Genomic DNA, 18,176 nt, shown 5'->3' on the forward strand with positions numbered 1-18,176 from the left:
CATGAGGCTACACCAGGTTCTCTTAATTGAGTATATGAGTATTTGTTTGGCCAGTACTATGTATTTGATGCCTGATCTGTGTGTGCATATTTAGATCAATTGAAAAATAGGGTTTGATTTCATAAAGTTGAGGTATGCAACTGTAGGTGCAAAATGCATGCACAGCTGTGTCCCTAATTTGCATAGACAGCTGCTATACCAACATATAGCTGTTTCACGCACAAGTGTATTTAATTAGCTAATTGCATGCACAAATACTTGTGTGTAGTCATAGTACTGGCATTTGAAATATTGGGTGCACACTTGGGTGCTAAACTATCTGATGCATTGAATATCATTTATTTATTTTTAGGCCTGTTTTTCAAAGTTATTACCTTCTGACAGCTTTTGGTGGTATAGGAAGTAAGATGGCTGCTGTAGGTCCTGCTGCACAGGTATGCACCTCACAGAATCGGCTCCCACAGTGAGGTACTCTTGTTGGCAGCCCCAGCAAAGATGCTGAGAACGGTATGGGTCCTGGAGAGTGAATTACAGATACAGAAGTGGGCAAGGAGGCTAAGAATAACAGAAGAGGAGGAGGAGATAAAGACTTTAGGCCATTAAGAAGCAAGGGTGAGCACACCTCTTCAGCATGAACATGCCTACCTTACCACTTTGATAACAGCAGAGTCCAGGGCAAAGACTAGGTTTCAAGAGACTAAAATGCAACTGATTATAAGGTCACCATCACCTTGCACTTTCCCATTAATTAATTAGTGATTTTATAAAGGTGGCTATTGCAAAGTACATCTGTGCCACAAATCAAGCCATTGAGTGAGTTAGTGGCAGAGCACAAGTCTGGTCTCCTGTCTAGACCAGGCTACCATCATGCAACTAAAGATATTTTAAACTTTCCAGAGTGGTAGCCCTTTTATTCTAAATATAGTTGCAAGTACCTCAGTGTGGAAGATCAATTACATTTAGGTTAATTAGGAAAAGGAAGCAAATTTTTTTAATTACAAAGTAAACTTTCAGCTGGAACTAATGAAGCGTCACACTAATTTTTATGAAAGTTCAAATTTCTATGGCTGGCTAAGGGCTAGCTAATCCAGACATCGGCATGCAAATTGGCTCCTGATAAATTTTTACATTCATTTTAATTTCTGTTCTGCCATGTTTACTATATAAGATGGGAAATCAGTACCCTTTGCCTTCAGTTATTCTACTTTATTCCAAGTCTAGCTTTTTAGGCACGTTTTCAGAACCAAACCCAGGACATTACAGTTCCCAAGTCACATATACCCAAAAAACAGAAAGGTCCAGAAAACAGGAAGTCTGAGTGGAATGGGGATGGTGGAAAGCTTAATGTCAGTGATTAAAATGGGAGGCAAAATAGGAACATAGAACAGGAACTGATGTGACTAGAGTTCAAAGGAAACAATAACGAACAACTTGTTATTCAAGTTGAGCCCAAAATTTAAAACATTCTGGCTGCTGTTTTGCAGGAGTCTGCTCAGATCCAATTAAATCTCTGTTTCTACTCCAAATAATGCAGACCCGGGAGACAAGAGACCTGAGTTCAAGGCTCTGCTCCGCCACAGACATGCTGCGACTTTGAATGATAGACATAGTGTGCTACAATTTCACTTCATCTGTAAAGTGGGGACAGCAAAACTCCCCTACTTCAGAACAGGGATGCGAGTCTTGATTCCTGAATATTTGCAAAGTGTTGAGATCTTAGGAGGAAAGTAGTAATGGAAACATATTACCCAGAAAGATGATAAAAACTTGCATGCAGGAATTGCTTCACCCATTGCAGAAATGCAGCCACTTCTGGTGTGGAATCCAAAGGCAGTGTAAAAGTGTATAGCAACACAGCACACCAGCTTAGGACAATAAATAAATGCTAGTGTGGTGTTTAAACTATGCAGGCTGTCTCATCCTGGAATTTGAGTAGGATTCCATGATTAACACCCTAATGAGCCACATTGCTTGGGTCATTTAAAGCTGAATTGGACAAAGTACTGAAGTCTGAGCTGGCGGAGACACTCCTACAGTGGAAGACGAATGGACTAGATGACATACTGCTGCAGGTCTATTACAGCAGTCACGTCGACTTTTCCACTTTAAAAGAATGTTAAATGTCCAACACACAAGGTATTTTGCTACTTTCTAGCTGCCATATCTTTCTGTGGGCTCAGCTTATACCTTTAGGCTAGGATTTTTAAAGAGGCCCCGGGGAGTTAGGTACCTAAATCCCACTAAAATTTAGCAAGAGTTGGGTGCCTGGCACCTTTAAAAACCCACCCTTTATTCCTAATTGCGCAAGATATTTAGGGCCAGATTGTGATATATGTGCAGAAAAATCCACTAGTGAGCTCACATGCACAAGTCCAATACCAAATTATTCAAGACATTCAGACAAGGAAATCTGCACTGGGCCTCTAGACATCATGTTTATTAGCTCTAATTGCGTCTTGTGTTTTAACCAGGCCATAACCCTTTTCCAGCCTGGGTGATTTGCTCACTTAGCTGCAACCAACTGTTGGTTTTCCTAACCGGTTTTATTTGGTACTCCGGATGTGGTTTTGATCAGAACACAAGTCTAGTACAAATACTAAGTACAATTTAGCATCTAGTTAATGAACACCAGAGATTTTATTTTTCAGTAAGTAATGACAAAACACAGCTTCAAAATGGGAACCAACAGTAGATTAGAACTTTTTGCAGTAAAGTATCTTGAATTTCTTACCTCGATCATTTAAGATGCATCAAACCCACAGCTTTAAATGCAGCCTACTCTTGATTAAAGAAACCCAACCCCCTAAAAGGTAATCCGAACACGAATGTTGCTATTATAAGCTATATTAGTTGCCAAAGAGAACAGAACAGGGTACTTGCTCCAAGTTCTACATTCTAAAACTTGAACATTTACATGTCACAATAGGTCAGAACCCTATAGTATAAACCACTTGCTTTTTACACAGCATTGCTCACCTATGTTTCAAAACTACTCTGGCCCAAAATTTAAGAGGAATTTAAGAATGTGCACAATGGGCTTAGGCTTCAATTGATTCTGCGAGGGAAGAAGAGTCCTCCCCATATTTTGATTGGTAAATTGACAAGCAGTAAATTAGGGGAAAAGAGAGCCTCAGAATTATATAGGAGTACAGAGTTAGCGTGGCTTAGTGGCCAGAACATAGGACTGGGAAAGGAACTCCCAAATCCTTATCCTCCTCTGCTGGTGGTTCTTTGTGGCCTTGAACATGTCACATAACCGGTCTCAATTTCCCTTCTCATAAAATGGAGATGATAATATTTACTTCCCTACCTCCTGAAGGTGTTTAGTTAATATTTGTAAAGGACTTTGACACTTGAATCTCTGATCAAAAGCCAATTGTGTTTTTCAACAGATTCCACTGCCATACATTCTAGCTACCATTACATTCTTTAAATGATATGTCAACATTTCTAGGCTAACAAACCATTCTCCCGTCCCTCATACACTGAAGCTGTTTATTTATAAGAGGAATCTAGGTTATTTATTCCAGGGGCACAGTGCTGGGGACATCGTATAGCTGAGCTATTTGCTACATGAGTTCAAAAATGCATTAGTTCCTAAAGTTTGCAAGATTTAACCTCAGCATAATGTCTGCAAATTCCACAACTAATGGCACTCCATTGAGACTGCCCTGCCCGTTCCACGTTCAGCTCTGGGTTCCATCTGCAGGTGTCGTTCTTGAATGCAGCTGCCTAAATGTAGAGAGGGCTGCGTACTAGCCCAGAGATCCTGAGCTATACATTGTTCAGTGTAGCATTTGGGATAATTGTTATGGGTTCTATAATAGTCTGTCAATATACTGGAGATGCATACAGGTAATTCCTCAAATGCTACTGGGAAGGGAATGGTACATAAATTGTCCACATGGATGAAAACAACTGCAGTGAGTTGTTACTAGCAAGTAAATACTAGGCTGCCATCTGGTGGGCATTAACTTTGACACATAAACCAGAGAGATCAGAGCTGAAAAACATCCATTTTTGTTGTGCCACCTTATCACTATAAAAAAAGTTAAAAAAATTGACTGTCAGTAAAAGTGGCCAGATTTAGAACGTTTTCCTCTCATTTTACTTCAGTGTAAACTGGCTAATTGTTTTGAGTTCTTTAGAAAGAAATCCATGGTTATGTGTTTTTGTTTTGCAGGAAGGAGAGAGGTGACTGGATGGCCCAAACAATTATTATCAAAACAGTTCGCTTCTAGTTTGCTGCTTCAAATTCTTTCACACTGGGAGAAACTCAGAGGATGAAAGGGATAGGGGGATGGACGTCTCCTCTCAACCCTTAAAAATGGGTCCCGGTCAGGGTTGAAACATCAGAGAGGAAGGCATAGAAGTTTGCACTGTTAGCTGAACTGTACACACTGGGTGGATTAAACTTTTCAATCTGCAGCACCTTTTACAAGCACTAAATCTATTTAACAGAAATATGAAACCAAAGTTACTTTGGCACTCCTGACTCTATTGGTAAAATGGGGATACTCTTATTTACCAACCTTTGCAAAGCACTCAGACTCTAGGATGAAAAGCACTATTACAAGAATAAAACATTGACTGTCTCCATGCCCACTGCAGTGTCTGCTGCCGTGCTTATCACTTTGCCACTGTCACTTAACCTTATAAATACTATCAATTTGGGAAATTTCATTTCAAAATTTACTCTTCTATCTTGGTGTCCTTGTATAAGCTTTCAAAATACAAACTCCAATGATCCAAACTGCCCCCTGAAATCAGAATTTATTTTTTCTAAATATCAACCACCGCCCACTGTCTATTTAGCTAACTGAAGTGTAGTAGTAGTGTGCACATCAATTTGGTTACACTACAACTATTGCAATAGCATATAAAAGTAATGTCAGTATGTTGGTAAATGGGTTTTGTATTTAACACTCGACGGTTTAATTAGCAAATAGGGGTAACTGGCTGCATGTTGTTTCTTTAGAAGTATTTGACCATATTATCAATGGACTTGATTTTCAGTTTGTCAGAGTATTCTCAATTTGACACTTCTTAGAAGTTAGCTCTTATAACAACATCCCTTTTTTTTTGGGCAGGGGGGAGAGGAAGTGTCACGTAAAAAAGGACTAAAACAAGCTTTATCTAGTTAAAACAACATCTCTATTTGTAAATTTCAAAATAGGGGCAAAATGCAGGACAACAACAAAGAATAGGGTTAGAGAGTAAAGAATAAGTGTCAAATTCCACAATCAAATACCACCATCAAAACTTATCCTTTTAATACAATACAGGACTGATGGAGCAAATGCGTGGCTGTTGTGTGATACAGTTCAGACAGCCTTACTTCACATAACAGATTTCTTTAATTAATAAGATATCTACTTACAGGAACCTTATTTCCCCCAAAGCTGGGGAAAACAATAGGTGAATGCTAAGAACATAATTCTATTTCACTTATTTAAGTTAAGATTCTTGCTTATGCTTTCGATAAGCTCAAGTCATTTGTTTGTAGTAAGACAACATGTCATCTAGACTTTGGTAAACTGGTTGTTGTTCCTCTGAGCTGTTGCAGTAATTCTGCATCGATGGAAACTGCTTGTTCTGTGTTGACTCCTGTCCCAGTTTCTCAGGAGAGGATCCAAGCTTGTTCCAACTCTGGCTTTGGTAGTTATTGGCTTTCTTTTGACAAACGAAGTAATTGGAAGGTGGTGCAAATTCTGGATCTCGTTCATCTGCACGTTTCTTTGACCATTGTCCAAAAGTAAACTCTATTAGATAGGAAAAACATGGTAACAAACAAATTTTACTTAACAAAGATCATTTATGTTCCCTTCCTGTGAAGGAATTTCTCCTTCAACGTTTAACAGAAATGGAAAACTGAATTGCTTGAAATAATCTGCAACAGAGCCTTTCACTTAATTTCCTCAGTATTAAGTTGACACTCCACTTGCTTCAAACCTCAGGAACCAAATCACTTAAAATTTTAAAGACAACTTTTACCCTTTATCTTAAAGAATGTTGGTTATTTTAAGAAGAAAGTTGCTAGTTATAAGGGGAAGCCCACCTTCTAAATGAGATCAAAGCAGTAAGAACCCAAAAATATTAAAAAATCACAATTATGCTCGGGTAGTCAACAATGTCAGAATGTGCTATACCCTCCGGTGGTAGGCATTTTAACTTCTGTTACTGTCAATCATTTCCCATGACAAATTTTTAAAAGTAGCTACAAAATGATGCGACAACAGCTCAAGTTCACAATAAATACATTTTATTTTGAAGATGAACTGAACAGCTTTTGACCCCATGTACAGTGGTACAGGAACCTGTCAACTGATTATAAGCTCCTGGGGGCAGGTGCTGTGGGTTTGTACAACATATAGCAAAAAGGGGCTCTAGTTCTGAAGACGGCTTTTTTACACTACTCCAATACAAATATTAACTGTAGCAAACAGAAGTTTCGAAACAGAGCAAGAAACTGCACATCTTACACTGTACAAATTGATTTACAAATCACTGATTTGTAACTATTTTTTCGAATTTTATTTGTAATTTAGGTCTATGCACTATTTGTAGAGCAGTGGTTCTCAACAAGGGGGCCACGAGCAGGTTTCAGGGGGTCCGCCACGCAGGGCTGGCATTAAACTTGCTGGGGCCCAGGGCAGAAAGCCAAAGCCTCACCGCCTGGGCTGAAGCCAAAGCCTGAGCAACTTAGCTTTGCAGGGCCCCCTGTGGCATGAGGCCCCAAGCAACTGCCCTGTTTGCTACCCCTAACGCCGGCCCTGGCTTTTATATGCAGATAAACCAGTTGTTGTAGCACAGGTGGGCAGTGGGGTTTTTACAGCCTGCTGCGGGAGCTTCAAAAGAAAAAGGTTGAGAACCCTTGACCTAGACCATCCCTGACAGGTGTTTGTCGAACCTGTTCCTAAAAACCTCCACGGACAGAGATTCCACAAGCGCCCGAGGTAATTTGTTCCAGTGCTTAAATATCCTTACACTTAGGAAATTTTTCCTAATGTCTAACCTAAATCTCCCTTACTGCAATTTAAGCCCATTACTTCTTGCATCTAGGAGTCCCGGTCATAGCTCATGTCCCCATTGTAGTAGGTGCTGTACAAACACAGACTAAAAAAAAAAAAAGATGACCCCCACAAGTATGAGCGCAGGGGGCTTGACTAACATTTTTTTCCCAAGTTATAGAGGGTGACAAAGTTTTTGTCAGAGTGCCAGAGGTCCTTACAATCTAACCACAAAGACAGAGCAAAGAATAATGACAAAAGATCATGTTGGCTAAGGGCAGGAAGGTGGGAGATGCACAGATAATCAGTAGGAGGGGAATACTGTAGACGGTACATGATTATATACGTCATCTGTTTTTATTTTATTTAACAACCAGGTGCCAGAATGTGAAGCGAGAGGCCTGAATGCTCAAAAGGAGTTAAGTACTTAATTCCCTAATTTAGGTACCCAAGACGTAGTTTTGGCTCCCGTGCGATGCACAAAACTGCTGCCTAAACTTCTGTGACAGGAGGTATAAACACTGAACCGGTAAGGAAGGGGTTAAAGAGCTGCTGTGGGCAAGGCTGGCCTCACTCCTCCGGCCCTATAAATCATGTCAAGGGTGGAATAAAGGGCTTAAAACCAGGAAGTTCCCAACAGGTTCTGGGCAGGTCTGGGAGAGAGCAGATGGCTGCTCTACAGTTCCCGAAGATGACTTCTGGAAGCCTTCCGGGAACAGCTCAGGGAGCCCCTCACCTTTTGCCTACAAGGAGACAACCACCCTGGGGTACTGGCCACATACAGTAGAATCAGCAAGTCCCAAGGTGAGCCTAACAGGCAGTTGGTGGCGTTACCCCCTTCTGGGGTTAGGGAATCTGAGACCATACACAACGGACTTGGGGAATGGGAGCCAAGAGTCACTTCAACATAAAAGGACTGTAACACAATTCGTATCATAGGGACCCCTACCTAGGCAGATGGGAGAGCCCTAAGGATTTTTCAGTGCCAGCCCAGTAGGAGGGGCCTGTCAACAGCCTGAGAACTGTGACACCCCTGTAGGCACCTAAACTCACTGTCTAAATTTTCAGGACAACTGTCCCTAGGCACCTATGTTTCTGCCTCTGGCCATGTGCACACTGCCTCCCTCTAGGTATCTCCCACCTATGCCCCAGAGTGATTCAAAAACCAAGGGAAGATAGGCATTTGCCCACTTAAGTTGTGTGCAGGGCCTGATCTGGTAGACATGAGGGTGGTGCAGCCCACCTTATAAATTTTAGCCCAGTGGTTAGAGCACTTGCTTGGGATGTGGGAGTCCCAAGTTCAATTTCCTCCCTTAGGCAGAGAGGGAGAAAGGAGTTGAACAAGGGTCTCCCACCTCTCAGGAGAGCACTCTAATCACTGCACTGTGGGATATTCTGATGTGGGGCTCACTGGCTCCCCTACTGAAGCTGTTTCACTGTGGATAAATAATGGAATGATTAGAGCAGGGGGAGCAGACCTGGAGTCTCTTACCTCCCGGGTGGGTGTCTTAACCACTAGGCTACAGAGTCTCTCTCTCTTGCTCTGTGGCTCAATGACTATTTAAGTATTTATCTACAGCGGAACAGTCACTGGGCGTGAGAGAGAGAGAGAGCGAGCACATGTGCAAATGTATACAGCCCTCTTGTCAGCATTCCCCCCGGGCTAGGTTAGACAGCTCTCCATCTAGTGTGTTGCCTTTTGTGAATCACAGTCTAAGGCAGAGGTGGGCAAACTATGGCCCGCGGGCCACATCCAGCCCTCAGGACCCTCCTGCCCAGCCCCTGAGCTCCTGGCCCAGGAGGCTCGCCCCCAGCCCCTCCCCTGCTGTTCCCCTTCCCACGCAGCCTCAGCTCACTGTGCTGCTGGCACAGTGCTCTGGGGGTGGGGGTGGGGGGGTGGGCTGTGAGCTCCTGGGGCAGCGCAGCTGCAGAGCTCAGCCTGTCCTAGTGCAGCCGCACCACCAGCCACCAGTGCTCCAGGCAGCGAGGGCAGGGGGCGTTGGATATAGGGCAGGGGAGTTTGGGGTGGTGGTCAGGGGCCGGGGGCAGGGTCCTGGGAGGGCAGTCAGGAAGGATAGGAGGGATTGAATGGGGAGGCCGGGGGCACTCAGGTAATGGGGGTCCAGGGGCGGCCAGGGGACAGAGGGTGGTGGATGGGGCAGGAGTCCCGGGGGGGGGTGGCCATCAGGAGGCGAGAAGCATGGGGGGTTGGATAGGGGTCGGGGGCTGGGCTACACCTTGCTGTTTAGGGAGGCACAGCCTCCCCTAACCGGCCCTCCATACAATTTTGGAAACCCGATTTGGCCCTCAGGCCAAAAAGTTTGCCCACCCCTGGTCTAAGGTGCCTAAGTGCCTAACTCAGGCTTTGTAAATCCCAGTGTTGTTCCAGTGGTTTTCTAGCGCCTAGAGGTCAGGCGTTGTGTCACAATGTTCCTTCGGTGCTCTCAGGCCAGAGTACCTGAGATTAGATTAATGGCAGGGAGTGAGATGAAAGGAGTGAGTTTTGAGAAAGGATTTGAAGGACAGCAAAGTCACTTGGCATTCAGGAAAAGGAAGATGCTTCCATGTGTAACCACAGCATGAATAAAGGCATGGGAAGAGCGGAGGGCACTTCTACATTAATGATTGAGATATAAAGTTACTTCCTTCCTTCATAGAGCACTTCTGTTCACTTCTCTGAAAAAGTTTGGCCAGTTAAACTAAGTTACCCTCATGTGCTGTAGTGGGGTTGATGTCACCTCATAATCAGAAGGCCAAAAGTCAAATATCATTTTTATTCAGTATAAATTAATATGGTGGTCTTAACTACCATCACTTAACTCTTGACAATTTGATACAAATTGCTGTAGCCACATATTTAACTATACCTCATTAGGAGGGAGGGCCCTCACTTCAGTTCCAAATTTACTACTTTCTATTACACAAACACTTACACTTCTCTTGCATTAAGTTCAAACTGCTTGTCCACACCTTTAAGGATCTGCCCAACGCTGCCTACATCTCTCTCACTGTTTCCTCTTTTTCCCCTTTTCTTATCTTCTTACATGCACCTTTTTTCACAAGAATCATGGAACAGCCTCCACTTGCTGTATGCCAAGAGCCTTTCTGCTTTTCCCTCAAATCCTTCCCTCAAAATTCACTTTGACCATGAAGCATTTTAGGGAAAGTGACCTCGCACTACTCCATCTGCCTCCATGGTGTCTGTTTATGTAATTTAGTGCAATACTCTACCTACTCATACATTTAGAGTTTAGGCTCTTCTGTGTGACACATCCTGCCCATCTATACCACATCGTATAAAGTTACAGCAATTATTTTGCATATCAGGATAGGTTACAAACTAAAATAATTCACACTTCAACCTTCCTCCATCAGTATCTTTGTATGGAACCCAATAACCTGTGTCAATGGTAAAACTAGGATACGTTATAGCAGCTGCTCATGTCATGATCAAGGCTGTCAATTTCTTTCTAGGCTCACCATAAAGTAATGACCATGTAAATTTGACAGGGAAAGGGAAAGTATATTTCTTTACTTTTCAGCTTCATCATGTATAAAAATGACAGTAGTGCTGAGCCCATTAATAAACAGTGTTTTTGACTATACCATGCTACGTTTATAATTCAGTTTTCTTACCTTTCCCTTTATCCCACTCTCGAACATAGGGCACACCAGCCTTTGTATCTTTTCTCTCCTGAATGACCACCTCCACTTTTCTACTTTCTGCAACTCTTGGAGCCACAGGGGCTTCTGGTTCAGCTGGTAGTGGTCCAATAACTGCTTCCTCTTCTTTTGAAAAAGGGAAAAGAAATTTGTTAACAGGATAAAGGTTTATTTTTCAAATATCATAGGATACATGACAAGAGCTACTCCACATTCACACTGATAACGTCTACAGCAGTTATCTAATCAGAATGAAATACATCTGACTGGGGAGGTGTTGTTTGTTTGTTTTTAATTTACTGTGTATTAGTTCAGAAGCCATAGTGGATAAGCCAGATAATCTAGAAATGAATCCACAACCCTTCATTAGCTTTTGAGTGTAAAAGAAGAGACTGCTGGAAACGTATTACCTAATAACATACCTAGGAATAGGCTGAGTGGTCTACTGATGATGGGAAATTAGGGAAGAGTGAAAATATCACTTGCATGTATCTCCGCTTCAGTGATCTTAGAAAAAAGTTGTGTTCTTATTCTTCTCTGTAAGAATAATACTTAACACTGATATACTACTGTTCTGCATTTCCAAAGCACTTTACATTTAAGAAAAGGAGTACTTGTGGCACCTTAGAGACTAACCAATTAATTTGAGCATGAGCTTTCGTGAGCTACAGCTCACTTCATCGGATGCATACCGTGGAAACTGCAGCAGACTTTATATATACACAGAGAATATGAAACAATACCTCCTCCCACCCCACTGTCCTGCTGGTAATAGCTTATCTAAAGTGATCATCAGGTTGGGCCATTTCCAGCTATTACCAGCAGGACAGTGGGGTGGGAGGAGGTATTGTTTCATATTCTCTGTGTATATATAAAGTCTGCTGCAGTTTCCACGGTATGCATCCGATGAAGTGAGCTGTAGCTCACGAAAGCTCATGCTCAAATTAATTGGTTAGTCTCTAAGGTGCCACAAGTACTCCTTTTCTTTTTGCGAATACAGACTAACACGGCTGTTACTCTGAAACTTTACATTTAAGCACTCTCTCATTACTGGGTGGTGGAAAGTCCTAATTCTATTTGACAGATGAGGAAGCAGATAGCGTGACTCAATACCATAGATGGAGCCAGTGTAGAGCTGGGATTAGAACTCAAAAATTTATGTCTGCAAGTTGTGAAATGAGGCCACATTCCCTTTATATGATTTCTGACATTCACCTTTTTCAGAGCTTGTAACTTGAGTGTTGCCCCTAATTTGAATTTCATCCACCCAAAAACTCTTAATTTGAGTGTGGTGGCTGACCCATCAGAGGGTCTAGGCTAAAGCCTGAGTTGGTACAACTTAGCCACTAACACAACCACTCTGTGTAGCTTGACTGTGATTCCACAGTGTGGCCACTCTCACTCAAGTGGAGCTAATTTAAGTGTAGATAATAAGTCTGCAGTGAAGACATAATCTCATCATGCTCACCCACAGACTGCTGTTACTAGAGGGTACTACAACTCCTTTTTGTACCACCAAGTTACAAATAAGCTTTGGAATGTGTCCATTTGTACATACCGAACCTTTTACTTAAAAAAACTCTCACAAAAATCACATGGCAGAAGGGGTTTTTCTGCATACATAAATTAAGCTATAGGCTTAATAGAAAATGTATGTTGTGCACAGTCATCTGAATACAGATTCTGGCCCTTAATTACCACCTACAATCATTTTAATTTTATGAATATACAGTATCTGACATTCCTGACAAGATAGCCAATTAATTGAGGTATGAAGAAATACAAGCAATTTGTGCAGAGCTATCTTTAAAATCACCATTTAAATACATGCAATTCTAGCTTAGAATGACCTGCATAATTCTTCCTGGCATGTGTGAACCTAAAAGGCAGTACAATGCACACAACACAACACTTGCCTCTCCACGGGAAGCACTATTTTTAGTATATATGATTTTATACCTATGTGCAATTAATTTAAACTGTTAATTTTTTCAAAGCCATATAATTCAATATATTCAAAATATATAATGTTGGTATTCAAACACAGATATTTCATCTGAGCAAAATATTTTTTCCACGATACTGAGGGAGAATGATTGTTTTAAAACAAAGATACTTGTTACAGACCATACCTTCATTTTCCAGTTTGTTTGCCTCTTCCTCTAGTCCATCGTCTCTTAGTCTCTTTATCTTTCTTGCTTTAAGTTTAGAAAGCCTTGTTTTCAGAACTGCCTTTCGTTTTTCCTTTAAATGTTCACGTTTAGTCCTTTGGTCTGTGGTCTTAACAGTAACCAAAAATGTTCATTAGTTAATCCTGCATTTGGTTATAATGAACTGTGCATCTCCTTCAATTATCCCCAGAAATGAACTGAATATCAGCTGCATTGTCTCAATGGGGAGGAAAATGACCCCATTCCTTGATTCCAAACTTGCATACACTACCAGGCATAATACTTACTGCCATTGGTTTAAGCTGTGAGCACGGTACAGTAACATTTGGCTAAGTATGCCAAACAAAACATGTCTCTGTTCTAAGTAGCTTGCTGTAGAGAGGCATGAGGAAGAGATGTAAAGATACTTATTTCACATATAAGATGAAAACTTCAAGAGAGTAGAAGAAACAGGTTTTTCACTGAAGCTACACCTAACCTCAACTCAAAAGAAATCCATGAATGAAAAGCCAAAATGGGGGAAGGGGTTTATTTTAGGATTTCAACACTTGTTTTATGTATGTAACTTTGTACCTGTTCCTGCAACCCTTCCCCTATACTGATGGGATAAAAGCATTCTTAATATTATATTATACTCAGAAATTAATACAAAATGTAATAATGAAAAGTAGTTCTTCAACTTTAAGGGCCAAATTCCAGTGGGTAGGAGCCATGGCTGTGTATTTATCAAGGCTGCACATGTGCAATTATCGCAACTGTGCATGCAAGTGGCTATTCTGAAGTCTAGATATCCATCTGTTGACACAACTACAGTAAATATATGTACAAGGCAACACTTTCTTGCATGCAGACCTCGGGTTACTTCCATTGAAAATTTATTTCTAAATATTTTGCCTTTCGGCATCAAGATCGTGAGTGGACAATTACAGGTGTCCATGCTCTGCAGTTCAACACCTTACACAAGTAGTTTTGGTTTTGCTACTATTTTCCAACACATTTACTACCCGGTATACAGTGCAAAGGTTCCAAAATAATATATAAAGATGGGGAGCCAAGGCAGGTCCCAGCCCAGGCTAAGGATCTACTTTTAGCTTCATACCTGCTCTCTCAGCATTTCCAAAGTCTCCATTTGCTTATTTCTCTGTGCTCTATCACGAGCAAAGGCAAAGTAGCCAACGCCTAGTTGTCTGGCCTCTGAAAGGAACAATTTTCAACAGTTGGTTTCATCAGATTTACAGCTGCAGCAACCTTGAAATCACCAGGGTATAAGTTATTGGAGAAAGACTCATTAGGTCATCCGGCCCATTGCCCTGCCTGCCAATAGCATTAGAGGGTTATGGCCAGTCTAGTTTTAATTGACTCACGTGATGACGCTTCCCAGCAACTTTTCTTAGGAGACTAGGAGGTTTTTTCCTGATTTATTTTTTCAGTCAGGAGATGAATGCATGCTATCCCTTTGTAAATTAAGTGGCTATTTCTAACACAGTTTAACAAGGTGAAAATATATTTATACTGGAGTAGTTTTTATACTTAGAGGTAAATTACACCTTCTTCCTCTACAAACCATCCTACAGTGAAGATAAGCCATACAAAGGAACGAATATAAACCGTTTTCTCTAATGTCCTCATAATGTATGGGTCCCACAGGTTTCTTTAGGGCCTCTTCTTCCTCTCTTTCCCATTGCTGCCGCTGAAGTTCTCGTCTCATATCTTCAGACGATAGAGTCTTCACCTCAATGCCTTGTCTAGTGAAAAACAAAACCCAAACAAAGTGTAAAGGTTCTTTGGTATTGAACAATGGAAGTATGACAACGGCTAAGCCATTTTTAATTACTCATCAGGAGCGTGGACTTGGTTTGCGGAAAGCTAATGGAAGGCGCCAAGACACTACAGCCGTGAGCACAGTATGAGAATTTATAGTACATTGCAGAGTAGAAGAGGGAGGAAAGGATACGATACCACATCTGGCAAAGCACAGTAAACTAATTCTAATTAAAAATCCTTAAGAAGAAGTTGATACCATTTTCATAGGCATTGTGAAGTCACTAATAACTGAAATTAGAATAAGTGGGAGATGACCAGTGCTCAACAGAATAGTCACCAAAAGCAGAACAACAACAGCAACACTTTCACCAATGTGAAGTGGATACAAAAACGTGAACAGCATTTATTTGTTTAATGTAAAAAATGAAACATTTAAATGAGCAACATCAGCAGCTGAGGGGGAAAATACTTTTATGTTTTTCCTTGGGAGACAGAAACGGTTCTCTCCCCCATTATCTAGCTAAGTTAGATCAAAATATGATTGCAGACCACTTATCCAGGTGAACACAGAGAATGTACTTCCTAAGCAATTTTATATTCTTCATTCTGTTTCGAACTATAAAGAACAGGCTGTAAAATTTTCAAGAAGGAACGCTTACAACTCAATAAGATAAGTGCTCAATTATGGTACATTTTGTTCCAATATAATTTTCATTTCTGCCATTAGTTTTATCAGAATTGCTATAATTAACTATACAACTGGAGTTCTAACAAATTCACTCAGAATGTCATGTATTGGACTTTATTAAAAACCTTAAAATCAGATCATCCAGGACAAAAAATATAGATCTGCTGGGATTCTTTAGGTTTAAGGCACATTAAAATACAACTTCTATAGAAGGACCATAACTTTTAAAAAAATAAGTCAAGTTCCCGATAGGCTGCTAAATTAATTTAATAGACCTTTGTTTGTGGAGCTAATATGAGCCAATGCTCTACAATGAAGTTTTTGGATTTCATTAGCATTTTCCATCAGAATCTGAGCTTTAATAGTTTATAAAAATTCTGTGTATTAAGTTTAGCATACATGGCCTCAACTCAGGTACCATTTAAAATGTGAATATGCCACACACTTTTCAGAGGATTAATTCAGTTGCCAGTGAAATAAAATAGCTTAGGACAAATGCATGTGTTGACAAAGGAAGTTTTGATAAAACCACACAAAAGATTGTGACACTCTAAACACACTGAATAAGGATGGATAGAAGTTGATGATTTTAAAAACAGAAAAGATTTTTTTAATTTAAATTAAATACAGGTTTATTTTTTAAAAATAAACATTTAAAATTTGATTTTTTTAAAATCTAATTTATCCAATGTTAAGGTCCAAACTATTAAAATCATTTAGATTAAATACAAAAAATAATATTAAGCAGTACATGTTTGCTGCTAAATTTTAAAGAAAGTCAGACTATGGAACTGGACCCAGAGTTTGCTGAAGTGCTAAACTAGTTTTTGACATCAGCACTCTCTTCTACAGGGGCAGAGAGAATAGTTTCTTTATTTCAGTTTTTTCAACTAGTTCAGTTCAATGACAAGCTAATTTAAAAATAAAAAAACCAAATGGAGTTGAAAAAGCAGGAAAGCTTGTTTTTCTCTCCCAATCTATGAATAAAAACAGATCTGTTAGTCTTTAAGGTGCCACTGGACTCGTTGTTGTTTTTGTGTATAGACAGTGTATCTTCCTAGTTACCAAACAGCAGCACCAAATTCAGTGTAAAGGCTGATTTGCAAAGCATCATGTTTTAATGGTTACCAACAGTGATGAGTGGTGTGTATGTGTGTTGCCTTCCTGCTGCCTTTTAACATAATTTAAAAGTACAAATGCAAAACCATGATTCAAATTGGTGATTTAAATCAAGGTTTCCTGCTTGTTGATTTAAATCATTATTAGAATTGGTGATTTAAATCAATCCATCATGCACTGACTATTCTCCTCTTCTTTTTTTGGATACATTGGACCAAATTCTGCAGTTACACCAAAGTCAAAAGACTTTGATGGCTTCAATGAAGTTAATCTCATTATACAACTCTGCCAAGTGTGTGTACAAACTCTCTTCCTGCCATAAAACACGTCTATGAAATCCTGTGGGAGAAAATACTTTCCTTAGAGAAGCCATACCTTTTCCCCTGAAGTTCTTTATCCATTTTAAGCAGATTTGGCAAATCCTTCTTCATACAGCGTCTAGATCGGCCCAAGGAATCCACATAATCAACCCTGTAATCAAAGTAACAAGAATTTCTCACAATTTATATTCTCAGATTTACAGAACTCTTGTCCAAAGGATACAAGTAACTGAATACTTTCCATAGAGAATATTCACATTCAGGGTGCTAAAGTTACCACCATCCTAACAGTTAACAAGCCTAGTGTAACAATTTAAAGGACACATTTTTAACAGGGTTTGTAACAGATACATCACATTGATATATTTTATTCAATCTCATTTTGAGACAGCTGTCTTCCTTCATGATAAGACAGTTTGAAAACTGTTTACAAGTTATGATGTCACGTAGCTCCCAAGTCAAAATAAAATTGAAAGCATAATATCTGCTTCCTGTGGTGAACATAATGATGCAGCACTGACTTCTCACACAAATATTAAATTGCTATAGTATAATGCAATTATCAGTCTGTGGCTCATTTACTAAGAGCTTCAGTGATCATTCAAGTGGTTTAACAAAAGCCTAGTAAATCAAGCAGAATGTTGTTCCTTTGAAGGTCCCTTTACATAGTGTACTTTGTGTAAAGCTATTTATCATAGTGAATGCTTAAAACTGTGAGGAGAATGAGAAACAGAGGTACTTATTGTTCACCAATGCTACAAAGAGTTCTTTAGCATCAAGTAGTTCTAGTGATACCATTTTAGGAAACTCAAGACATACAGCCAACAAAGTATTGCTGACCCAGAGTATAAAATAGTCCCCAAATACTAAACTTTTAAAGATTTATTCTGTCATTAAGTTATGCTTTAAAAATAAACATTAAGGGCACTGAGGGTATGTCTACATTGCAATTAGATACCCATGGCTGGCCTGTGCCAACTGACACAGGTTTGCAGGGCTTGGGCTAAGGGGCTGTTTAACTGTGGTGCAGACATTCAGGCTCAGGCTGGAGCCTGCCCTCTAGGACCCTGCAAGGGGAGAGGGTTCCAGAGTGCGGGCTCCAGTTCGAGCCCAAACTTCTGCACTGCAATTAAACAACCTCTTAGCCCGAGCCCAAGTCAGCTGCCACGGACCACCTGGTGGGTCTAACTGCAGTGCAGACATACCCTTAGAGCTTAGTATTAGTGCCATTTATTTTTACCAAGTAAACAATACGAAAATTGAAAAAAATATTTCTATCTGTGACCTATGGTCCAAGAGTATATACATAGCTGGAGAATAATTAGTAGTATATATTAATCCTATGGTAGTGCCCAAAGGCTTCCAATCAGATTGGAGCCCCATAGTGCTGAGACAATAATGTTCCTGGGGGCTTATCAGTAAATAATTAGAATTGTCTTTT

The 18,176-nt window shown here is 40.3% G+C and overlaps 1 protein-coding gene across 4 annotated transcripts in view; it reads right to left on the reverse strand.

Moving 5' to 3' along the window:
• Window positions 1-2,613: 2,613 nt before the first annotated feature.
• Window positions 2,614-18,176, reverse strand: part of CCDC174 (coiled-coil domain containing 174) — a 58,174-nt gene continuing 42,611 nt past the window's right edge. For 3 of the 4 annotated variants that reach the window (XM_075130294.1, XM_048856226.2, XM_048856224.2), the window contains 6 exons: window positions 16,791-16,886; window positions 14,453-14,589; window positions 13,944-14,038; window positions 12,806-12,953; window positions 10,647-10,799; window positions 2,614-5,762 (listed from right to left, as the gene is read on the reverse strand). In XM_075130294.1, coding sequence (XP_074986395.1) covers window positions 5,488-5,762; window positions 10,647-10,799; window positions 12,806-12,953; window positions 13,944-14,038; window positions 14,453-14,589; window positions 16,791-16,886 — 904 coding nt within the window. In that variant the 3' untranslated portion in view covers window positions 2,614-5,487. The remainder of the gene's footprint in view (window positions 5,763-10,646; window positions 10,800-12,805; window positions 12,954-13,943; window positions 14,039-14,452; window positions 14,590-16,790; window positions 16,887-18,176) is intronic. The other variant, XM_048856225.2, reaches the window with a different exon arrangement.

The sequence above is a fragment of the Caretta caretta genome, chromosome 7 (genome assembly GCF_965140235.1).
Source record: "Caretta caretta isolate rCarCar2 chromosome 7, rCarCar1.hap1, whole genome shotgun sequence".
NCBI lineage: Eukaryota > Metazoa > Chordata > Testudines > Cheloniidae > Caretta > Caretta caretta.